Source organism: Ischnura elegans, chromosome 9 (assembly GCF_921293095.1).
Source record: "Ischnura elegans chromosome 9, ioIscEleg1.1, whole genome shotgun sequence".
In the NCBI taxonomy this organism is placed as follows: Eukaryota; Metazoa; Arthropoda; class Insecta; order Odonata; family Coenagrionidae; genus Ischnura; species Ischnura elegans.
Window position 1 is genome coordinate 58,493,027 of NC_060254.1, and position 22,770 is coordinate 58,515,796.

General features: G+C 39.4%; 1 protein-coding gene across 2 annotated transcripts in view; it reads right to left on the reverse strand.

The window, feature by feature from the left end:
* LOC124165809 (transcription factor SOX-10-like) overlaps positions 1-22,770 on the reverse strand; it is a 73,415-nt gene that overhangs the window by 34,077 nt on the left and 16,568 nt on the right. The window contains exon 2 of one of the 2 annotated variants that reach the window (XM_046543335.1): positions 7,443-7,589. In XM_046543335.1, the coding sequence (XP_046399291.1) occupies positions 7,443-7,589 (147 nt within the window). Of the gene's footprint in view, positions 1-7,442; positions 7,593-22,770 lie in introns of both variants that reach the window. The other variant, XM_046543334.1, reaches the window with a different exon arrangement.

Below are 22,770 nucleotides of genomic sequence, written 5' to 3' on the forward strand. Positions count from 1 at the left end.
ATATTTTGAAGATGTGAGACTACGGCTGAATTTGGAATATATTTTTTTCATCATAACTTATCTGTTTGATCATTGTGTTATCTTGCCGGATCACCTTGTTATCTACCAAATTAAAGGTCACGGGTTCGAGTCCCGCCTGGGTAAGTTACCCTTATCCAGGGTATGGATGTTTGTGAACGCTTGATTGTTAAATGTTACCAAACCCGATTTAAAGGCCGAACAGTGCTGTTTTCGGTGGTGTAATAAATAAATAAATAAGAAATTCTTCCAATGAATTGCGAGTTTAGGTCTGATTGACCGGCACCCCAATCAGCAGATGATATCCATCGGATATCTTCATTTATTGATATATACACAACACTTTTTTATTACACGATGGATTTTTTGACAGTATTACATTGATATCTTATTTGTAACATCCTTGAGGAGTTGTAAATATAACGTTGTGTAGATAAACATGTTGTAATATCGGTGATACTAAAAACATGTTATTTCGAATGGGTAGCATATCGTCTGTGTAGCATTGCAGAGCACAATGTTTTGTTTTGCTTGCCTCCTTTGTATATAAACTTTTCAATTGTAAACTGCCTGAATACATTATGCAATTTTTTCAGTCTAAAAAAGAAAATCGAAATGTTGCCACTCGAATGTCACCAGATTTTTTAATTGTTCCACAATTTCGAACGACTACATTTGATAAATCCTTTTCTGTTGTTGGGACAAGGATTAGGAATTTTTCTTTAGAACTAATTAAAAACTCCAAATCACTGATGTCTTTCAAAAATATAATTTTCAATAAAATACTATTACCTACATGATAAAATTTTATTCCATCAATATGCTAGCATTTTCTGTTACCATTAATATATCATTTGCTGCATGTATCCAATTTCTCTGTGTACTCGAGCTCTGATACTAATGTATACCTTTGTATGTTCTTAGCGGACCAAGGATCTAAGAACAATAAACATTTCTGTATCTTTATATCTGGGGATTAACAAAAAACATAATAAGTTCACCCGTTCTTTACTCATTAGATGTTGTGACGATGTCTAAGAGATGTTGTAATAAGGACCTCCATGTCCATTACACGACATCCCTGCACCGTTTTTTGGCGGGCCCTTTGGATATTTGACAGATATCCACACAACTTTAATTGGATTAACATAGATGTTGCACGGATGTCATATGTTACCGCCGACAATGTTGTCTGGATGTTGTTGGAATATTGATTGCTGCTTGGAACCATAATAGAAGGCTCCGTCGTATCGCCTTAAAACGCGAAAAAAACGCGCTTCGTGTAGTATCATTCATTGGAAATTCCCGCGGTGCGTCACGGAATCCGATCGTCATCTTCCATTTGGTCGACAGCCGAGGTGAGAAGATGGGAAGGGAAAATGGAGGATGAGTCACCGGAGAAAAAAACCCATAATTGTTATAACCGCTGTACCAATATCGCATTCACACCGTTTCGGCCGCTTCCCTTGGCATCTCTTTTCCCGGGAGAAAACGCGGCAGCCTACTAGCTGCTGTAATTTTTCACTTCACACACAGACCTCAAAAAGCGCTCAATTTCGGGCGGACGGAGAAGCTACGCCATCGTACCCATGTACTAATGGGGAGATAAACCCCTTCCACGCTATTTCTTTCTCTTCCATTTTTAACTCCTCCACTGACCTGTGGCTATTCCCTCGCGTCGAAAGCCATCCCTTACAAGACATTCCTAGAGACGTGGGCTCTTTCATATGAAACTCGAAATCACTAGGAACGGCAAAGTAAAAGTCAAAACCTTGTTTCCTCGTCGGAGTTGACTGTTTTTAAAATTGTTCTTCCGCCGTTACCGGAATATTTATGGATTTTATTAAGGTATGTGTTGAAACTTAAGTTTGCAAATATGCAATTCGTATCCAATGATAAACGATTTTAATTTCTCCTGGTGAATACTATTGATGAATTCTTCTCGGGTTCTCAGCCAGGTTAATTCTTCCGTATATGCCGACGTCTCGAGAGACGACTTGTCTCCCATCTTCTAGGCCGTGTTACTCTTTTAAAGTCCAATTTAGTAACTAGCCGAAATTCGAGAAAATATTTTTAATAACAATTGTTATACGCAAAAGCGAATAATTAACGTCTCCACTAAACGTAGCAACCCTTTCTGCTTCAGAATATATTTTTAGACTTGTGGAACGAGCAAATTCAAAAAGTTGTTCCTAGCCATCTGGTTAATTGTTCCAGAACTACACCAAAAACGTATACAATTTTTGTACGTGTGGTGAGCCCTCTATATATACTCTATGGTTTTACCGAACAATATGTTGGCGTCACAAGACCACACTGTGGCACATGTGGCGAGGGTCGTGCATACTAAGCCACTGTCGGGGTGATAAAACCTTATTTTGTCGCTGGTCTGCGACGACGAATTTCAAAGCACTGCAGGAACAGCGATTTTGGTGACATTGGTGTATTTAATTTTGCACCCGTGCGCGTAACTGCGTACAAAGTGACTTGCTCCCGCAGTGCTTTAAGCAAATGCAATTCATGGTTTCATGTCAGATTTGATTAATTACATAATAATAAATTTTGCTTAAAATGACTACCTGATCTTCTATTACAACCAAGGCCAACTTCCATGGTAGAGTTGTCATGGAAATGCATAACTATTGATAAACGAAGATATCGTATTGCCCACTATTTATTAACAAAGCACTACACGTATTTAAATTTTTGATCCATCATCCTCGGGTACTAACAAAGTTTTCTGCTAGTACCTGAGGGTGATTGTATAACAATTGAAACACGCGTAGTACTCTTAATAAATTGTGGGCAATACGATATCTTCATTTATCATTATATTTTATTACAACTACTTTAGCTTTGGAAGTATTCACCACTTATTTAAATAACCTTATTCTTAAATTATTTTCATTATCTAAAATTTTGGTACTTTTAAAGTCGAAATTTTGGTTATTAAATAAATTTGGCAAATAAAAAAAGCAAAAGGTGTGTCAAAATTCTAGTCTCTTCTTTTTTGTTAATTTTCAAGTGAATATTTTCTTTTTTTGATTATAGTATTGTAAAAACATTGTAGTAGGTAACCACTTTTATGTTTATGTAGATGAATATTGTACCCATTTTTCGATGTAATCAATAGATTCGGCTTTAACTTTGCAAAAATCCATGTTGAAATGAAAAATGAGCAACCTTGGTAACTTTTAACTGGAAAATTTTATTCTTCCGACCTGTTTCAACGCTGAGGCATCATTTCCAAGTACTCGAAAAACTTTCAAGTAATTGTAAATGATGCCTCAGTGTTGAAACGCGTCGTACCAATAAAATTTCCAGAGAACAGTTACCAAGGTTCTTATTTTTCATTTCATACTCATTTTCATTTAAAACCCAGGAGACAGTTCATAAATAAACGGAAACGGAGGTAAAACTTGCATATACATTTTAAGACCTACACACCAAGATTCATATTTAATATACCTATATTTGTAGCATATGCTTTGAACAAGTAATACAGTGCGACAATATATCGGTTGAGAAATAGTGATTCGTCGTTCTCCCTACTAAATTGGGCTCTGGTACAAAGTCCAAAGCCTTGTGGTGGAGGTGACGGAAATGGATTGCCAGTGACCGTGATGAGCGCGAACCGATATGAAGGGCATGATTGAGCGGAAGATTAAGTGCTCCGGAATATCTGGAGTGAACTGAATTTGGAAACCGATTGATAACACCAACAATGTGTCTTAAACCTAGAGCAGATGTCGTTCATGACGATTCATTCACAATGAACGATTAATTTTAATTGAAGATTATATTAATCAATGTATTAATGTAATTATGTATTACATTAATACATTAATTATCAGAGAGATAACATAATAATAATATAATAATTACATTAATATAATTATTATATTAATGACTATCTGGTGAAATCGTTCGGAAAAAACGATATCGTTTAAACTGAGCGAAAGAGAAGATTGTTTACATTCATCCAAATAAATAAATATCAGAATTCAATGAATGCTTTTAACTATTCACTGTTGACTTTCTTTACTCTTGAATCGCTGTCATCACCAGAGTTATTGTTTACTTGCATCCAAATAAGTGAAACTCGAAATTTAATTAATGCTATAAAACTAAAAATGTCGCTCTTGATCTAAAAAATTACCACGCTTGCGGGAGACACAATCCAGTTGAAGAATAAGATTTCTGCTTTCTTCACGTTAGAGCAGTGCCGCCTTCTCCCACAACCTCTACGGGAAGATGATGCGCGACATCATCTGTCGACTTCGAATTCACGGAGCACCTCCTCCCCTTCCTCTTGCTTGCACCACCCCACCAATGCTTCAGCAGGACCCCCCAATATCCGTTGTGATGCATCATTTAGCCCTGGTCGGCGGAATATCGTTTGATCTTTCACGCGCACGCCGTGGGGGGGCTGGAAACCCCCTTTTCTTCTCCCTCGTCACCTAACCGCCACCCACACTCACAGCAAATCGTCTTCTAAGCCATGTTCTTTCATCCATCCTCCCATAGAGAGTGTAGAGCAAATAATATAGGTAGTAATTGATGCAAGTGAGTTAGCTAAACTGTTAGTAAGTAGGTTTAAGGTACACACTGCTACGCACACTAAGGACTGTTAAATGATAGGCATGGTATCTGACATTTTGGTCAATGAAATTCAGACTTTTTCCAACTCGATTTTTTTAACGTTGAGACCCCATAAGGCAAAATAAAAATTTTGGTTTGGACCCACATTGTGAGGTCAAAAGGTCAAAATTGTGAAATTTTGCTTACACTCAACAAAACTTAGGACCTTTTCCCATAAGCGTATTGTGGGAAGATTTTCGGATGAGAAAGTAAAAGAAAGGTGCTATTTCGCTCTCGTCCGACCGCACCTTGAATATGCAGCGAGTGTATGGGATCCAGTGCAGAAAGACTTAATCCGCGAGCTGAATAAGATACAAAGGAAGGCTGCGCGTTTCGTCAAAAACCGCTACGGGCGTACAGACAGTGTTACCCAGATGTTAAGCGAATTAGGCTGGGAGCCGTTAGAGACTCGGAGGCTGCGCGCTAGGCTTAGATTGCTTGAACAATTAAGAATGGATATCTTTAAGAGCGACACAGAGAACATAATCTTAGAGCCACACTATATTTCCAGGTCCGACAGAAGCGATGAATTAAGAGAGATTTTTTGCCGAACGGATAGATATGGGAATTCGTTTTTCCCCCGAACAATAAAGGACTTTAATAAACGCTTGTCCCAACCTCGTTAGAGCACTTCTTTTTTTTTTAATAGCTGTAAACGGCTGGTGTCCTAACACCCCCTGCCACACGCCTTTTAGGCGGCTTGCGGGGTATTATGTAGATGTAGATAAGTATACAGACTGTCCCACAGGTCGAGTGTCATTTTTTACCTCTGATTTTAGTAATTTAACCTCGATAAATAGTCATGAAAATTGGCATACTTATGGGAAAAGGTCCTAGGTTTTGCTGAGTGTAACCAAAATTTTACAATTTTGATTTTTCGACCTCACAATATGGGTCCAAACCAAAATTTTGAATTTGCCTTGTGGGGTCTCAACGATAAAAAAAATGAAATGGAAAAAAGTGAGTTTAATTGTCCAACATGTTAATTCTTAGGTTTTCGAACACGAGAAAACCGAAAATAAAACTTTTATTTACAGAAATTCAACCGTTGACCCAGTAAGGACACAGTCAAGGTCGTAGGGGTGGCAAAAAGAATGTCATACCAACAAAGGTGTCGATCCATAAGGGTGCCCAAGTCATTGGTATGGTCCAAATACCCATCTTATCCACTAATTGACCTCCAAGGCTAATGCGGAGGTCAAAGGTCACCATCGTAAACGTCGAGCCATCATGGCAACCAACGTGTGGAACAATAGGAGTTAAAGGGTGCCCAAGACGTTTTTGCAGTTCATGGATCTGTATTGTTGATTTTCGACAAGGTCATAATGTATATTATATATATCTATGAGCTATATATATTTTTACATAACATTATAACATGTTGTTATTTTATGGTATCCAAAAACAGTGCCATAGTCCGTATTTATGAAATTTGGGGGTGAACCCAAGATTTCGGGGCCCTTTCGGGAAGTATGGGAAACACCCCTGGGCTATGAGGGGTCCTCCTCCGTAAATTTTTGGGGCTTTTGATGTTGAAAACGTGATTTTTAGGACTCAAAAACGGTAGTTTTGTACGATCATTTATTGTCCCATTATAACCCTTTGTTGCTTTTAAGTAACATAAGAAATGTGTACATTTTCAACTCTATTCAGGAAAGTATTAAACTACGTGTTATTTTGTGCTGTAAAGTTTAATGGTGAAATATGTAGCTACCACAATGATTGCGATTGAATAGAAAATTTTTACTTTTTTAAAAGCACAAGTCCTGAAATTTAATTTCTCCCAAAAGTAACCCTGGGTTACAAAGTTTATATATCGAGGTCATCTGACTCGTTTTTGGCGCCTCTTTCATTGAAATGTAATTTCTTTCATTGAGTGATAAAAATCATTATCATATTGGGCAGGTGGCGGTTTTCCGGTGCTCTGGTGCAAAATTTGGTAGACTAAAAGGAAAAGATAGTGAGCGAGGGTCGTGGGTTCGAGCCCCGCTGGGGTAGGTTGCTCAGAATCGGGACATGGGTGCTTGGGATCGTCCAACGTTGTTATTCGATATATTACCCCATTTTAAGGGCCTTAAATGCACTGTTTCCAAGGCGGTAAATATAAAGCAAAACATGCAATATACAATACATTTGAATGCTGTTATTTGATAGTTCGACAGTATTCGGCAGCAGTAATTCATTGGGAACTTTGTGCTGTGTATGGCCCAATGATTACGATGCTAAAGAAGTGAAGGAGCTGTTCTGCAACGGGTTTATACAAGAGTATTCCAACTTCCCAACAATATTTGATACACGCGTGAGCTAATTGATTTTACAAAAATTTATTCCCTATTCAAAAAATTAACTTACGTATGTGGAATGTACAGCTCATTTGTGGTGTTCAATGGGCCCTGCCCGGGTTGATGATATGATAGTTACATTTTTTTTTTCATTTACCCATGTCGCGAAACCAGGTCTTGTTTATAAAAAATCCCAAGTTAACCTATAAGGTAACCTAAATAAGTTTCATTTTACCCTATGGGAAGGTTGCGCATGGTATATTATGGCGGAGTCATTGATGTTTATATTAGTATTTATTGTATTTTTTTCAAATATTTATTCCATGGGTATTTTGGCATTCCTTGGGCCTGGCTCTCAGCGATTTCACGATGGCGAAGAGCCCTAATATGAGGTCATCTAATGGCTCAAGTCACAGGTGGGAATTTTTTTTGCAGAAGGAATTTCGAATTTAGTTAATAGATTAAAAGTTAGGTATAGTATGTATATACATATGTTCTTACCTCCATAGTTTCCCCAGGGTCTTACTCAGCTCGGCGTTGTGCAGCTGTGGGTACTGCAGCGCCAATCTGCGCCTGGCGGCCTGCGCCCAGACCATAAATGCGTTCATGGGCCTCTTGACGTGTAGTCGCCGCTTGTCAGTTGTCGTTCTGCTGAGTAAATAATACAAAATAAAAAAATCACTCAAAGGAATTTTGGGCATATTGGAACAGTTTCGCTAATAAACAAACTTAATACACTCACAACTTCGCGTGAGTTAGTTCGTACCCAGTGGCGGCTCGTGAGTCAAATGCTAGGGGGGGCGCACTCCACCGGGGGGTCATAATTTTTTAATATTTCGTGTATTTTATTAAGTTTTTACGGAAATCTAGGAATTAAATTCTGTGATGCCATACGTTCCATTTTTTTCAACAAAAATACCTAGTTTTCCTAATAAAGCTTGATTAATAAATACTAAATGCAGTAGACTCTCGGTCATACGGATCGGCTTAGTCCGGACTCTCGATGATACTGATCAATGATCTTGAAGACTAAAAATATATTTGCTGCGATATTTTGCAAATACAAACGAAAATACGTAACTTTAGGTTTTAGCGCCTACATTCTTCGTGCGGATATGCCCGCAATACACTTATGGTGTTCGTTTTTCAATCATAATGCGTTATTTGTCAAATCTATTCAACATTTGCAATGATTTAGGTAGCAATGACACTTGTAACACCTGAGGAGGGAGGAGAGTGTCACTGACTTCCACTAGGCAACAAACACTACTAGAATGCGCGCGCTTTGCTATTGCAGATGTAAACTTTGATGGCGGTGTTCGCGTTGCTTCTTGAATACAGTATGATTTAAAATCAACAATTAAACATTTCTCACACATTTTTAACAAAATATGAAATACTCACAGGCCTTTCGTTATATTGCAAAAGTCCATCCTTCTTTCATTCTGTCCAGCAAAGTGATCAATTACACGTTCGTTGAAATCAGCGCTGGACAACAATTTCTTTCTGATTAAACACATGGCAAGGGCACTAGTCTATAAATAAACAAGGGACGACACAAAATAGGCCGACGAAAAATACGACCAAAAAGAACAAGGTGCCTGGACACAGAATTGGGACAATTTTTCCCTATATTTCCCTTAAAAAAACGAGCACTGTTGATTAATTCAAAATTGTCTTCTTGAATGTACACACAGCACTAAGAAACTTCTTAATCGGCAATTACGCACAATTAACTCCTCGAAAATGATGTCTGAACTCATTTCACACCGTTCTTTCCGAGAGTCTTGCCGTTACTATAAGGACGACTTAAGGGAGATAGAAGTCATGGTCCACTAATGCTGATTCAGCTGAGGGACGAATTTAAGGTCAGCAAAGGCATTCAAGCAAACAAAGGACGTCACGGACCATCTCCTTGAGTCTAAGATTCATATGTGGTAAACACACGAGACGCCAACGGGTCGCATTTGGAATAACCGTGTCTTCGAAATCATTGCCATGATATAATAGAAAATAAGTTCTAGATCGTAAAAGAAGACGACTCGACTGAGCCACAGATGGGAGCTGTAAGGATTTCCGCACTGATATGAACTCTTCGAGGCCACATAAATCAGACCCAAGTGGGCATTTTCCGTCAGACAGCTACCGCTCTGCCGCTGAGGAATTAGGTGAACATGAACTAATACAACAAGGACGGCTAGAAAAATGATGAACCTACACACAAAAGGTGCATTGTACGCGGCACTTCATGACATTAATTGAATGACTCTATTTAAAGTCGCGCTTAACGATTTAAATTATATTTAATCCTTCACCCTTTCACGCACGCAACTATTTCTTAAATTATAAATCAGTGGGAATTGTTAACTGATTTTTCCTAATACTGCAGGTCTTTTGATAAATTTATCTGAAAAATAGGTACCGCATTTCTAATCATCGGGAAGATATGAATACATTGTTAAGGCCTAAATATTATAATATTAGTTTCCCCAAGGTTCTTGAAATTCGTAATCATAACAGAACTGTGTCAAATACTAGAGAATAGTTTTCCTTCGTCAATACGGCCTTTAACTGGTTGGATTTTATGTGTTCCGGAATTCAAACACCAAAAAACGCAAGCATAATGGGATAATTTATTTACTGTAGCAATACCTACCAGTAATTAAAAATTAAAATCGTATAACTACACCCAGTACAGTGACCATTCTGATTCCGTACGCCCCTTTTCTGTGGCAGCACCAAGTAGACGCCAGATTATACGCCCGCCGGCCTGCGCAGCGATGTCAGCTCACTCGTCGCTCTGCGCATTTTCGGACGACGTCCCAAGACTTCCATAAGACACAGCGTTAGACGCGTCATAGCACCAGCGGCCCCCACCACTACCACTCTCCATATAACTGCATGGGGATGGATTGGGACGTTCTGGCCAGCGCCCCACGGCTACAAATACGAACTTCTCGCGCTATTTCTTTTCGTGTTTTTCCAACACTTTCGATGTATGGGACTGAAAAAACGCTTTGATTAATCAGATGTATAATTATAAATTAATGGATATTTATTTTTTTTACTTTTTCAAATATTTGGGAGGGGCGGCGTCCGAGAGTCCTTATGGGCAAACCGCCACTGTTCGTACCTTTTCAATGAATTCAAAACCATAATTGAGTTAACAAGTTGTTTAAGAAATAGAAAATGTGAAGTTATGGCTGGAGAAAATTAGGCAGAAATAAACAATTCTTAACCTTGAGATAAAACTATTTTTTGTTGGCATTCTAATGATCAAATACATTTATTTTTCCCGTTATCTCAGATAAATGTGAATAGGAATTTTTTGTAAGTACTTATATTCATTTTTAAAAACCTCGAGATCGGAATTAGAAATAGGTGTGAAATAGGATAGCCTAGAAATTTGAAATGTATCCGGGAAAGTCATAATTTCTTCGGAAATATTCACCTGAATCCAATAAATTAGCAACCTACTTTGGTTCAAGAAAAACTGCTATTTCCTTGAATGAATGAACTGTTCCCTTTGCCTGAGTAAAATTTACTATATGTTAAGCGGCGTGAGACATTTCAAATATTAAAGCTATCAAATTAAGGCTAACACTCATCTTTGATTGCCCATCGCTGCCACTGAATTAAGTACCGATAAATTCTTTTGGAAACTAATTCCAGAGTAACTCATTTGAATATTTAAAAGTGCTTGAAATATTCTGACGCCCTATAGTTTCATGCAAGGTGATTACTGCATGTTAGAAGCACGTCTGTCCTGAAGAAGCTTACCTGATCCTTTATAGGATTTAGTTCTTAACCGGCGAACTAATGAGATGAGTTCTTGGGTTTCCAACGGGGTCACAAGACTTGACTCGATTGGAATCCTGAGAACTGGGTCAGGTATTTTGACCCAATCAGGTCTTATTCAGGTTTCCAACCGGACCAGGTCTTCTTATCGTATTGGAAACCCTAGAAGAATTCATCTCACTTGGTACCAATCCATTCCCCTGTTTGGAAACCGGAGAAACGGGAGAGGATATTTGACCCGGTCAGGCCTTCTTCAGGTTTCCTACTGGACCAGATCTTCTAAACCGATTGGAAACTCGAGAATAATTCATCTCATTAACTAATTTAATTTAAAATTATGAGGGAATGACTAAATGAGAAAATTTTTTATGTCACAGCCTATCTTTCCCTTCCTTGTACCGATTTATTTAAATGAATTACAATTGCGGGTCTGAGATAACAATCTTTTTTTCTATAGGTTTATTGTTCATAAAAATAGTATAAGCAATGTGATATCGAAAAAGCTTAATTTATTAAATATATCTGCTTTATCCGCTACAGCCCAGGGTCTGGCCTTCGTATTCGCCCTTTGAGTATTGCTTTGCGAGCATTGGAACGAATCTGGTGTTTATTAAAGAGTTTAGGCTACTCGTTTGAGCCATTATTTCTAAGGAAAACGAGAGTCTCGCAGAATTCAGAAAGTGAAAACCTCAGGTTTCGTGTCCGTTCAATATTGGATGGGTTTTTGTCATCGAATTAACACGTTTGGTGTCGATTAGGTCTTATTAGAGCAGTTCCCGATTCTTATTTTGGCGGCGCACGTTCAATACCTTAGTTTGCAAGACACCCTCTCGACTGGTGGTCGAATTTGTCTTTTTTATTTTTGGCATATTTTGACATACATTATTGATTTTTTTCGGAACCATAAAAGTCCATTTTATGGAAATTTGATGATTATACTTTTCGAAATTGGCAATTCATATTTCCCCCAAAAAATTAGCCACGGTAATAAATCCTAGGTGGGACTCAATAGTATTATATATCGAAACTCTGTAGGCTAAATTAACTAGCTAAATTCGGAAAAGATTTATTTCGGACGACGGGAAACATATCCGTCGTGCTATGGTAGACGCGATCACGAAAAGAAAATAAAGGAAAAAGACTGCAAAATAGAAATATTCAAAATGCCATTTTTTCCTCAAACTATTAAGGAGAGCAACGGTGTCTTGATTAACAGAATTAATGGCGTCATTAGCTACTACTCGCTAGTACGGTGACTCATTTTATGTTTTTATTTTTGAAGTGAAAACTTCTTATGGCCCGATGAGATATTTAGCTGCCACGATGATGGCGATTGAGAGCAAAATGTTCAAGTTTACACAGTGAAAAATGTTGAAATTTGATTTTTCCTAGAAGCAGCTCTGGGCTGGAAAGGGTTAATACCCACGCCACAAGCATATAATGTGAGCTCATGTGTTATTATGCACACTTTATGCTACTTCTAAACATTGATGGATATCATGGACGACGGAAATATTTTTCTAATGACATCCGTGAAAAATATTTGCTTTGCATTTCGGAGTTACTAATCCACCTCTTTGACCTTCTTTCGCCGGTGCTTGCCTGCTTTTGGTGCCGTTAAAAAGTTCGGCGTAAAAAAAAAGAAATACGTAAAACTCGAGCGATCGGCGTTCATCAAAGCTCTCGCGGTCGGCCCGGGGTCCCGTGACCCCCTCCCTCCCTCTCTTCGGGACCCCTCGTCTTCCGTGACCCTTGGAGAGACGGCGTGCTTCCGCCAGGACCCTAAGGGTATGTGTCCCGACCATGGTTGATGATAGTGCAAACCCGCCCGAGATAAGGACGCTGTCTGCGCCTCCACCAGCAGATTACGTAGGGGGACCTGTGAACAAGCCATATAGAGCGAACAGAGGTGGTGACGGTCCGATACGGCACACGGGTCCAAGACTGCCGAAAGACATAATTTATTCAATTTTAATATAATCTTGTTAATTCCTTTCTAGAAATGTTGCGTTGAAAACATTTTTTCACTCAATGTTTCACTCCTCAAGGCCGCTATACACGGTGAATGATCATGCGAATGATCTTGCTGAATGATCACGTGATCATTCCCAGGATCATGCGAACAAAATAGAGCATGTTTTAATTTTCCCCGAATGATCATGCGCATGACGGTCCATTCGCGAATTTAGAAACATGTTCTATTTTGCTCGCATGATCCTGTGAATGATCACGTGATCAATCAGCATGATCATTTGCATGATCATTAACCGTGTAAAGCGGCCTCTACACGGCGATAGCCGGCATATTATACACGGCGAATAATTTCATTCGCATGATCATTCACCGTGTATAGCGACCTTCATACTGGGAGCGTTTTCAAGAGAATGCGAGGGAAACGTACTCGTCCCGATGTTATATAGGACTACCCGAATATTGTATGCATGTACGTTTGCAATAAAACATAGCTTCTTCTGTTAAATTGCGTCATTATTAGTGATTTTCAGTAATCCGGCGTTTTCGGCAATCCGGAAATGATCTAGTCGAATATCTACCGTATTCTGTATATAGCTAAAATTTTACGCATACGATTTTCTGGACTAGAAATACAAAATATGGGTAAACTCCCACTATAGGCTCATCCTCAGGGTCGCTGAATGTTGTTTTATTTGCTTATAAATAAAACAACACAATGAGAATGAGCCCCGAGTCAGAGCTTGAAACGTTGGCTAATGTGGATAAATTAGCCCGGTGGGAATCCCGAGAAGAGATTACCCTAAATATTCGCCTGGAAAGCATCAAATCATATTTCACAATACAAGATATGCTTGAATGGAATGATTTTTTGAGATACTACCTCATGGACAGGAGTGGTCGAAATTAACATTTGGTTTGTGTAATACGTGGCTGAAAGATCATATCGGTGAATGTCTGCCGTCCGATTGCTCCGTTTCCTGTTCTACTCCATAAAACCTCTCATCCGATAAAAGGGAGAAACAGGAAAAAGGATCAACTCCAGCCGTGGCGGGCTGGAGAGATCTTTTTTGAGCTTTCTGGTGCGGACCGATTTTTTTTTTCGGCGTTAAGATTTCGGGTTCCGTGCAGCAGTTTTATAGTATTATACCCTTGGGACCTCGTAAACTTCCGCTCTTATCATCGGATATCGCCTTCCGCCACCACCCGTACCCCTTATTTGCACCCCATCTCACTTCCTCCTCTTAAATTACGGCATTAACCTCCTCCCCCCACCTCCCAGCGCCGCCGAAATCTGTTGTCGGCAGAAAACCACTCGACTCTCCACCACCTTATTCAGGACACTTTCAGGGAAGGCCGTTGCCAGGGGGGGAGATCAAGGGGGATTGATCCCCCCCCCCCGAAATGAAAAAAATTTAATAGATAATTTATGCTCGCTTGGTGCTCACACGACGATATTATATAGCGGCGCAGGGACATCTAGTAGTCCAATGCGACTTTAGTCAATAATTATCTAAGCGAATTTGTAGGTGCAGCGTGCGTAGTTGTAGTGCAGTGTGTGAAATAATAGTGCTGAGAATTAGAAGAGAGGTGAGTGACTTATGAGCCTCCTGAGGGACCGCAGAATTTACATCGACACCGAGGAGTTAATTCATTTGGTCGCTGCAAGAAAAAGCTGGAAGGCTAAATTCAATTTTATAATAATATTGTTATATTTTCCTTTAAGGGTTTAAATAAATATGTATATTTCATGTTTGTCTACTATTCCATAAACCCCCCCCCCTGAAAATATTTTCTCGCTACGGCCTTGCTTTCAGGCATGGTCTATAATGGGACCAGGGACCGATGAGAGCAAGTAAGTGTTGATCACGGCTGTTCTCAGTGCAATATTACACATAACCTAAAGTGGGTGGTAGAGAATTGACCTCTGTTAGTTTCCTTAACGCGGAGTTGTAGAAGACACTGGTTTGGTGTAAGTGAAAAATGTAACTTCGAATCATGACACTTCATTTAATTAACATAAGATCAGAAGAGTATTGTTGCACTGAATAAACATGAATACATGATAAGGGAGAACATAGTATCAGAGAGGAGAAGAGAGGGCCAGGCCTTGTGGGGAAAAAGATATTCATGTGCTGTTGTGAATAGCTGTCGAGAGAGGGCAGAGACAGTATCCTCGATAGTATCTTTCCACTGCAGGAAAACGATGAATGCAATGAGGCATGACGATCTGAGGAAGACAATAGGGTGGTTTCCTATTATTTTTTTATTGCCTTAATCGAAACATTATTACTCCTGGAGTGCGTATTTCACGCTTTTAGATTTTTAAATGATAATATCTATTTTTCGCGATTAAATGAAAAGTGAAAATTTTCAAGCGCGCGAAAACGCGACGCGTTAGTAGGAATGATGGGAAATCTCTCCGTACGTCGTATTTCTGGTTCCCCCTCCGCCCGGTATGGTGACCTTGAGGCGAGGCTTAGCGCTGATACGTCGCAGGCTGCCAGCGGGTAGCCTAGTGCCCTGCCGCCTGGTAGCGCTTGGCTTAAATAAGGATTATTAATACCTTATCAAACGAGGAAAACTTTCCGACCTTAGCCAGTTTTAATAAGTGATTATTAAGACATGTTTCCCTGAGCTCTGCGCCTCATGCATGCTTTGGTAACCTCAGACGACGTATAACTCCTATCTTCTCCTATAGAAACTAGGTCCCTGTGACGTCACGTGGAGTGGCATCGCATGGGCGCCAATCTGGCCCTTTTCAAATGAGGATAAAAATGGACCATTGCCATTCGTCTACACCGGCATTTATAAAACGAAATAATTTGAGTATTATGAATACACTAATGGTGGGTAACGAATCGCAATTATTGCCTTTTGTTTTCTTTGATGAAGGAAACTACCCTATTGTGGAAGGACAAGGGATAAAAGGAAAGGAGGAGGTTGATCCAGAATAAGTTAAATAGAACAGGTTATTAAAGTTGTCAAAGAAGAGAAATACGCTAATATGAACGGATTAGTTGCCAGTGCGGAGCAGAGAGCTGCCTCAAACTAATCTTCGGATTTTTGACTTGTGATGATAAGTCCAATAGTTTTTCTGTAAGCGTGATACGTAGAAGGGAGATTCGATGGTGCAAAGCTTTTATCTTGAAGAAATCCGTGAAGAGTATTCGCAAAGTTTATATACTCTATTACCTTCGTCTTATTGCTTGCGGAAAGCAGACCTCGGGACGCCATTTGGCTCAACCTCCGCCTATCCTCCTTTCGGTTGGCGGGTAAAAAAAGAATAAATGGGCGGCGTACTTTGCAAGATTGAAGATAGACTTTAATGACTGAATTAAATTAACTTCTCAAGGTCTATAGTCCCTTTCACAACAACTTAACTTGAGGTAACCTGACTACTGCGACCGGACTAATTAATGACTCATTCCTTCATTAATTGCACAAAATCGGGCATCAATCGCAGAATACATTGTTGAGAGCTTCAGATAATTTTTAACTCTATCAATGGCTGTGATTTTCTTCTTTGATGCCGGTCAATATCAAAGGAAATATGAAACTTTCTCAACTAATAACTACACTTAGTGGGGCGCCGCTGTTCTTTGCTATTGTAGAAGTCAATGACTCTCTTTTAGTTTTTTCAACCCCAATGGTTTCGCCATGTGAAATCACGGTTAGTTTTTGTGAACAAGGCTCTACTTTTAGTAAGCATGGTAAGGGATTCTTAGATAGGAAATATTGGATATAAGGGGGAGAGAGTGAAATAAATCAATGTGCGAAATATTCAGAAATGAAAATAAATGGAAACGGAAATTTTCACTTGCCAAACAACACTCATTCTCCGTGGTTTCTGCTTTCGGTTGGCGGAAAAAAACAACAAAGAAATGGACGGCGTACTTAGAGAAATATGATAAATAGTTAAATAATTGAATACAATTAACCACTCAAGAACTTACTATATTTAAGACATGTGATGGGATTGTTTGAAATAGTTCATCAAGGATTTTAGGTTCCCACGCTCCATTTTCATTTTGATAATGAAGATTTATCATGCTTCAAAGCCGCCATTTTCCAATATGGCGGCCATAACTCAACTTCCAATCGTCAGAGGGCAAATTTAATGCCATCAGTGAATAAATTGGGTTAGAATTATATGAAATTGACTTCTAGGACGACTATCCTGATCCCTTGTGCGATTGTAATTTTTTTCTCCTTACCCCCTTACCACCACTGGAACAAGTGCTGTTTATGTTGACGTGTTTGATGCATTTGTGTTGTGTACACTTTTGGAACATGTGGACGTTGGGTTGCTTGGGTTTCGTTTCGTTCGGGATTTTTTAGATTTTGGGGAGTATTGTTGTGATAAACTAGATGTGATTAGACTTAAATATTTTGGCTCTTCTTCTTGTAAAAAACTTAACAGGTAATAATATGTTAAAAGACCTACATTAGAATTCCCCAATACAAGCTCCAGTTTGCAACCCAAAATTTAGCCACCCAAATCCATGCTCCCTAATAAACGAGTTGGAACACGGCTTTAAAATTTTCAACAAGTAATACGTCAACAAAAAAACGGGAGTGATGCGTCTCCTTAATATCCGTGACCTTCACACCCTTGCAAAATACAAGTGCCGCCCCCTACTGTGAGCAGGGCCGGCACCGACAGGGGCGGCCGTGCCAATTAGCGCGGCGTTAAACGAGGGCCGGACGCGAGCCTATCTCGGTGGGGGGCCCTTCTTGACAGTGCGCATTGCCCGGGGCGAAGACGTGCCCGCCTCTGACAAAAAACATTATCCATCACTCAAGCCACTCCCTCTGCGGGCCCTTTTTTGGGGGTCTTCGCCCCTTGTGGCCCTCGGTGGAGTGGGGGGGAGGGGAGGTTAGTGCCACCTTTGAAGTTCAGCCGACACACCCCTATCCGACCTCGTTTCCTCCCAACCACGGACAATATGGGTTGGATGTAACTGTAAATCTTGTCTCCTTTATCTGTTCTTCCGTGTTGTGTGGTGGCTCTATGTATCTTCCGGTCTGTCCCTATCTTTTGGCACTATTCTGGAGTCATTGTAAACATCCGATTAAGGATTTCACATTTACCCGGTTGAATTTGGTTATTTTTTTTTCGGGCTTCACCCCGCGTAATTCTTTCTAATAGCGTCGACATTTTTATTAACGACTTCCAATATTCAAGCACTATTCTGGAGGTAATGTAAACATCCGATTAAGGATTTAAGAGTTTTCCGGTTGAATTGATTTGAAATTTGAAATTGATTTCATGAACGGGAAGGAGTTTATGAGAGGGTCGTTATGCAAGAGTTTAAAGAAAAGGTTTGTGAAAAGTCTGATTTGTAGTTAAGCGCTTTTTGGTGCGGTAACGTGGTCACTTAGGAACAAGGGCGTACCCAGGATCAAAACTGGGGGAGGCAAGCCATGGCAGTTCAAGTTATAGCTACGATTTAAGCATGGAAAAGGTGAATGAAACCAACATTTTAAGGAAACTGTAACAGCTGTTTATTAGTTTTTTAAATTATTTGCTTGAAAAAACATTATTTTCCAAAAAGACATTAGCAATTTTTGCTTCTGGGGGGGGGCAGCTGCCCCCTCCTGCCCCTCGCTGGGTATGCCCATGCTTAGGAAGGAGGACGAGAGAAAACTGGAGGCGTTCGAATATGGGTCTGGAGAAGAATGAAGAAGGCAAAGTGCACAGAGAAAAGGTGCTGGGCATGGTGGATGAGGGGTGCAGCTCCTAGATGAGATGCAGAGGAGACAGAGAATGGATGAAGCGAGTACATAGCGGGGAAGGGATTTTGAAAACAGTGTTGGAAGGTAGAATGTTAGGTAAATGAGGGAGAAGAAGGAAGAGAAAAGGATTTTTAGATAGAACGAGAGGGGGTAGACCTTATTGTGAATTGAAGAGGGAAGTGGTTGATGGGGAGGGATGATCCCAGAATTCTTCTCAAGTACTCTATGGAAACCTACCTTAATTGGTAGAGTACTATCAAAAATAATAAATATATATTATATATCGATGGCTACTTGCAACATGTATCTCAAAAATAGCAACTTTTCAGGAGAGCAAAAAAAAGATTAATTTATTTTACTTGCACACTGAAATTAAAAACCAAAAGTTCATAAAACTGAAAAAGAAGCATTCATTTGCAAACAAATAGTTTTTTTGCTTGTTTTTTTTAAATATTATTACACTTTGTTTAAGATACTTGACTCAAACCGGCCGAATTTAAGATACGTATTGTTAGAACTTAGCCATGAATATATTATATTATACTAGTTTAAAAATATTTTCATTGTGCATTTTTGAATAATTCTTTCGGTCTCCACTCTCATCATGGATCTCCCCCTTCATTGCGTATAATGGCCTATTCCATTTCATTTTGTCTAAAAATCCTATTCTATTCCTCCCCCGCTTACGAAGCATTCTTACTTCTATCTCAGTTTTTAGCATCACCTCTGCACTCACTCCGTTCAAACCTTTCTATCACCTCCGTATCTCATCTAGAAACTTTCTCTGCTCACCCACCATTCGTGGCACTTCGTTATTCCCCTCTCTTCTGTCCACTTTTCAAATTCCCATTCTCACTTTATTTATTTGCATTTATTTGTTCGTCATTGAGATTTCAACTATTCATAATTAATGTTTTATAATATTTACCTCAGGTCTGTTTGAAATCGAATGCCGTCTTTATTGGAGTAAATGATTTATCATTATTCATGTTCTATTTCTTTAGTTATTTATTTATTTTTTCATGTTCTACCCTAAATGTTGTGCATTCTTAGGTATTTTTTTGCTATGATTGATTAAGTTAACTTCAAGATTTCATTTGTATGCCCTGATGTGTTAGTTGTGCTTAATTCCATTCGGAAATATTTTGTACAAGTTTATTTTGTAATATCTTTTGCATGCAATATCTTTTATGTTCTTATTGGACAATTTGTCCAAGAACAATAAATATTATTATTATTCTCCACCGCCAAATTTCTAACATTTCTAGCTTAGTATCGTCCTTTTTCCTCAGGGTCTATATTTATTCGCACCGTATAGCGCTACACTTCAGATCAGACTCTTCAATAACATTTCCTTTAAATTCTTGCATCGCGATCCTGCCCTCAGCTCTTTTCTGTTAAAATGTAGATAACACGAATAAGCGTGAATAAACAGCCACCGAGAGAGAAATCTCTTGTAGAGCTTTATTATCATTAAAACCGAGGTCAATTTGCATTCAAAATTCTGTTAGGAAACGTATTGAAAAATACCACTAAACTTAAATGACTACTGGCATTTTGGCTTTGCCAGGTTTAAAAGGGTTTTAATCGTTGTACGTATGTAGACAGCAATTGAAGTACAAGTGAGGACAAGGATAACTGTCATTCGACAGAAACGTTTTATCGCACATTCACCTATAATATTCGTCTTGACATCTACATTGTGAATAAAATCAACTGATTTGGGCGTTACTTGGTGGGACGATGAAATGTTCATGGTGAAACAAAAACCAAGTACTGTACTGCACCAAACCACAAACTTTTTTTATTTGCCGTCAACTAGTTTCAACGTCTATACTGTCATCATCAAGACTAACAGGCTGTTTGCTTTGATAATGACGGTATAGACGTTGAAATAAGTTGACAGCAAATAAAAAAAGTTTGTGGAACAGTACTAGGTTTTTGTTTCACCATGATCTACATAGTGCTTCAACCCGAATATCAAATAGGAAAGGATAAGGTACGGGTCATGCAAACCGCAACCTCTTCAAGCAATTGTCTCATTCATGCGACGTTATGGCGTTGGATACTATAAATTAATTATTAAAATATTCTACCGATTAAGGTTGGTTTCCATGAAGTACTTAAGAAGCATTCCGGCAGCCTCCCCTTCCTACATGTACTTCCTTCTTCGATTCACAGTAAGGCCTACACCCTTCTACTCATACCCACATCAACCGGTAGAATAGTTAAATAAAAATAATTATTTTATAGCCTCACTATTTTTGGAGATTTCAGCAATATTTTCGAGACGTATTCTTAATAGCAACTCATTTTCTCCTCGAAGGTAATTCAAAATACTATGAGAATGAATCACCAGAGGCTTACCCCTTCTCCAGTTCTCAGAATACGAGTCTCAAACACGTCCATGTACTTAATATATATATGTATATGTGGGTGAGACGGCCATGCGATGGCATTGTCTTAAGAGAGTCGATTGCAGCGTCTTCGAGTGGGAACAGATGTCCACGGAGGATAGCACGAGGGGAGAAAGCTGTCAGCGCTCTTGAGATGAGAAATATGTCCCATCGTCGCTTGGGACCACATGAGTCCACACAGAACAGCCTGTTACCGCGATTGATGGAGTTTCTTTCGAAGAACAAGGATGAAAAAAAATCATTTTTATGAGGCTTCCACAATAAGTTTTCGATACATCTTTGACCTTTTGTTTCCTTTACGCTTTCAAAATCATTTTTTTTTAACGAGGGAGTAAAAAAATCCCCCTGGTCCCAATTGCTGAGGTTTTAATATTCCTGTCATCCATATACTCATGGGTTTACTTAAACTATTCACTTATTTCGAAAGGTTCTATAACATTCCTGTGGATTGGAAACTAGCATTTTATATTTCCTGATTGAAAAAAGAATTCACTTATACTATCTCCTTTTATCATGGAAATTAATTTATTTGTAAAACTTTTGGAGAAAGCGTTCATGTAAAAACATGTGTATCAAAAATGGTATATAGTAGACGTATATTTTTACAAGAACACTGTTTCCAAAAAATTCGTTTATTACTTGCATATTCCACCACATTCCTGTGGATTGAATACTATCATTTTAAAATTCCTGTTTTCTAGAAAATTATTGTGGAATAAAGATTTTATTTTCATCCTGGAGTTCTGCATTCACCCAATGGCCGATTTTGTTGTTTTAGTGGCAAAAAAGTTTTGTAGTATCCACCGTTGGCTGACCCCAGCAGTCGGTCGCTTCCTCTCAATACCATACTGTAACGCCTGTTTCATGAAAATGACGCTACTCTGGTTTCTTTAAGCTCAAATGAACTAATATATTATAAGAGGTAAACTTTTCACATCTTGAGTACCTTTTTTTGTGCCCTCATGATCAACCATTTTCTCTTGTGATATCCAAGATCATTGAATTGTCAACTGAGAAAGAAAAAATCTTTTGACAAAATAGTAGCATTTGATTTGATTGTATCTTGACCAGAGTGTGCTGTGAGATTCTCAGGGTAGAGCATTTGATCACAGTCATTTCTTTTAGTGATACAGCATGACTGTCCTCGAAGTTCGTGCCTTAGGGAGCTTAGGTCACCCCAAATAATTTTCCTCCCACGACGAATACCTTTCAGTAACTACCAAGTTACTTAAATCCTCCAAGTGCAAGGTGCCCCGAGGAGGAAAGAAACTGGTCCCCTACTCCGGAAGTGTGATGTCCATACGCTTGTGCCAAGTCTGGGGTGAGCTCTACCCTCATCCAAACCAACCTTCGCGTTGAATCGCTGGCACATTAGGAAAGCGAAGGAGTAACAAAATTCTGCAGAGTTTTTCGAGGATAGAGTGTGGGGTGGGGGGTAAGGAGCGGAATTCGGGAGGCAGGCGCGAATGAGGATTCGTTTGTTTATCTCGAGTGGCCACTTGTTAGCGACACGCGAAATTCCCCACGATACTACGCGAAGAACCCGAGCGCTCTCTAGTCCGGACATTCGAACGAGGCCTCCTCGGCTTCCGCCACTGGCCCGTCCCGTACGGGAACACGTCTCTTGCCTCTCACCAAAAACTCTCTTCTCCCGAATGCGTCCCGCTACCCAGATCATAATTGGACGCGAAAAGGCATCCGTGAGAGTTTGCTAGGACCTACGCACTAACAAGTGCACGGACACTCTTCAGGGTGTTTTCAGGAGGAATCTGCAATGTTTCAGGAGGTTAAATGTGGGGCCCATGCATCGTCACCTTGGGTGTAATAAGGCGAAAAGTGGAAGCCTAAATATAGGCACCTTTGAGCTTCTAAGGGTTAAGTGTAAATAGATGCGATTAATTAAG